General features: G+C 35.0%; 1 protein-coding gene across 1 annotated transcript; it reads right to left on the bottom strand.

Annotated features, from left to right (window-relative positions):
- Positions 1-1,193: 1,193 nt before the first annotated feature.
- LOC132507238 (PEST proteolytic signal-containing nuclear protein-like) lies at positions 1,194-1,742 on the bottom strand. The gene has a single exon (XM_060126372.1). It carries the CDS (start codon positions 1,740-1,742, stop codon positions 1,377-1,379), a length of 366 nt encoding a protein of 121 aa, XP_059982355.1. The 3' UTR covers positions 1,194-1,376.
- Between the last annotated feature and the right edge of the window lie 321 nt (positions 1,743-2,063).

Below are 2,063 nucleotides of genomic sequence, written 5' to 3'. Positions count from 1 at the left end.
AAACACAATCCTACAACACATAGATTAACAAACTATATGTGGTCAAAGATTCCATAAAATATGTTTAAAGATGCATTTTCTTTCCTTTTATTTTCAGTATCTAAAATGTGCTTTTGAGAGTTCACTGGTTAATATGTATACAGTTAAAATAAACCATATTACTGTGCTAAATAAGAATTCCTATAATAAGTGCAAATCAAATTGGATTTCACAAGTTAGTAACATAAATACTTTTATAAAGTTACAGAAAGTGCATCTTTCTTATTTTCCATCCTCATACAGTGTTGCCTTTGTGTGTGTGTGTGTGTTTATACCCTTTAAAAAATAAGAACAGCCAAATATTTAACTATCATGTCCATTTAAACTTTTGGTGGTGGTTTGTTATTTTAAAAAAAACAGCTTCCTTATGATTTGCCTCCAGATCTGGCGGAAATGCTTACAGGAACTAGCTAATAACAAAAATCAAGAGAAGCACATTCAAAATATTGGTTTACTTTGGCAGCAAATGGTTGTTCTTTGAAGAGTAATGAAGGTAGCCAAGACCCTCTCAAGTGAAGTGGGCTATTTTAAATACTCAACAGTTTACATAAAAATTTTAAATGTTGTTTTTAAAGAGCTAAGCATCTGTATCCACTGATAGCAATGCAATAATTAGCTTATGATGATTTGAAACAAAAAATGCCCATTAGGGGGAAAAAAAAAGCTGTATTTTAATTTTATCTAATTTACTTTCTCAGTTAATAGTCCAGTAACATTTTTCTCCCAATACAATACTCCCTTCTCTATAAGGCTGTTCCTGGGAGCCAGACAGTTTAGGTAAATAAGGGAGTTAAGCTAGAGAGTAATTGCCTACAGTTTATATAGACAACTTTTTGCTTCCCTCTTAATGTGTTAACAGTTGCATGTAGTAAAATATGCAATTCTTAGAAAGGTACCATTCATTTCTGATTTTTTTATTATCTATAAGCTTTGGAAAGTAATCACATGAAACTACAAAATTAGTAAATGTCTTGAAATCTGTATATAAAACATAAATTACCTCTAATTTCAAATTCTCATTTATTAGTGTACCACTCAATCTTTAAAAAAAAGAAAAGAAAAGAAAAAACGGTGGCTTCAAAAATAGTCTTATACCATTCTTTAAAAAAGAGGAAGCTGTTCCTTTTAACTTTACACCCACTCCACACCCCAGTTTCCAAACACATCATTTAATTGTCTTGGTCATGAACATTTCCAAGATGAGATTTTATATTTCACTTCCATAGCTTCTGGTTATCAGAAAACCCATGTTTTCCTTTATTGAAGGAATTTGGTCCTGCTGATGTTGGTGTATCCCTTCCAGTAGTCTTCATCCTCATCTTTGCTTCTGGAGGCATTTACTCTGGTTCACTATCCTCATCTTCCTTAAAAGCTGCTACTGCTGAAAGGGCTTTTGGAGCAAGAGTTGGAACGGTTTCTTTAGGCTTACTTGAGACAAGTTTGATGGATATGGCTGAGGCTTTCTTTGTTGTCTGACTACCTGTGGCAAATCCAAACTTGGAGATCTTTGGAGGCTTTGTTGGGAGGTCTGCAGCTTCTTCAGCGGATCGCTTCTCAGCGCTGCGACTGGAATTTCCCCCTCCATTACTGGAAGAAACAGTCTTAGTTTTCACGGGTTTTTCTGCTCCTTCTTCAGGTCCTCCGGCGGCTCCAGTCTGCTGCAGCTTCTCAGGCTTCTCCTCTCCAGCCTTCCCGTCCACCATTTTCCCCCTGCGGCTTCCAAATTTTTAGCGTTTTAATAGAAATTTTACGAAGCTAAATGTTTCTGTCTCTAAGATGATCTTTGATACTTCAATGAGCAAAAGCATCTTCCTCTTTCATCTTGGCCATTCTCCTTCTCCAAACGTTCCTCATGTCTTATATAGAGAATAATGCAGTGGTTATGAGACCAAGCTATCAAGCCAGACTACCTGATTTTGAATCTTACCTCCAAAACAATAACGGGTACTGACCCAAACTATTAATAATAATGATAACTAACATTTATTTAAAACTTACTGTTTTATTTAATTCTTACAACTCTA

Source organism: Lagenorhynchus albirostris, chromosome 16, assembly GCF_949774975.1.
Source record: "Lagenorhynchus albirostris chromosome 16, mLagAlb1.1, whole genome shotgun sequence".
Classification (NCBI taxonomy): Eukaryota; Metazoa; Chordata; class Mammalia; order Artiodactyla; family Delphinidae; genus Lagenorhynchus; species Lagenorhynchus albirostris.
Note: the sequence above shows the minus strand (reverse complement) of the source record. Positions and strands in the feature narration are given on the sequence as shown.

Excerpts from the sequence above, each read along its gene's own strand:
- LOC132507238 (XM_060126372.1), bottom strand. The coding sequence starts at position 1,742 with ATGGTGGACGGGAAGGCTGGAGAGGAGAAGCCTGAGAAGCTGCAGCAG.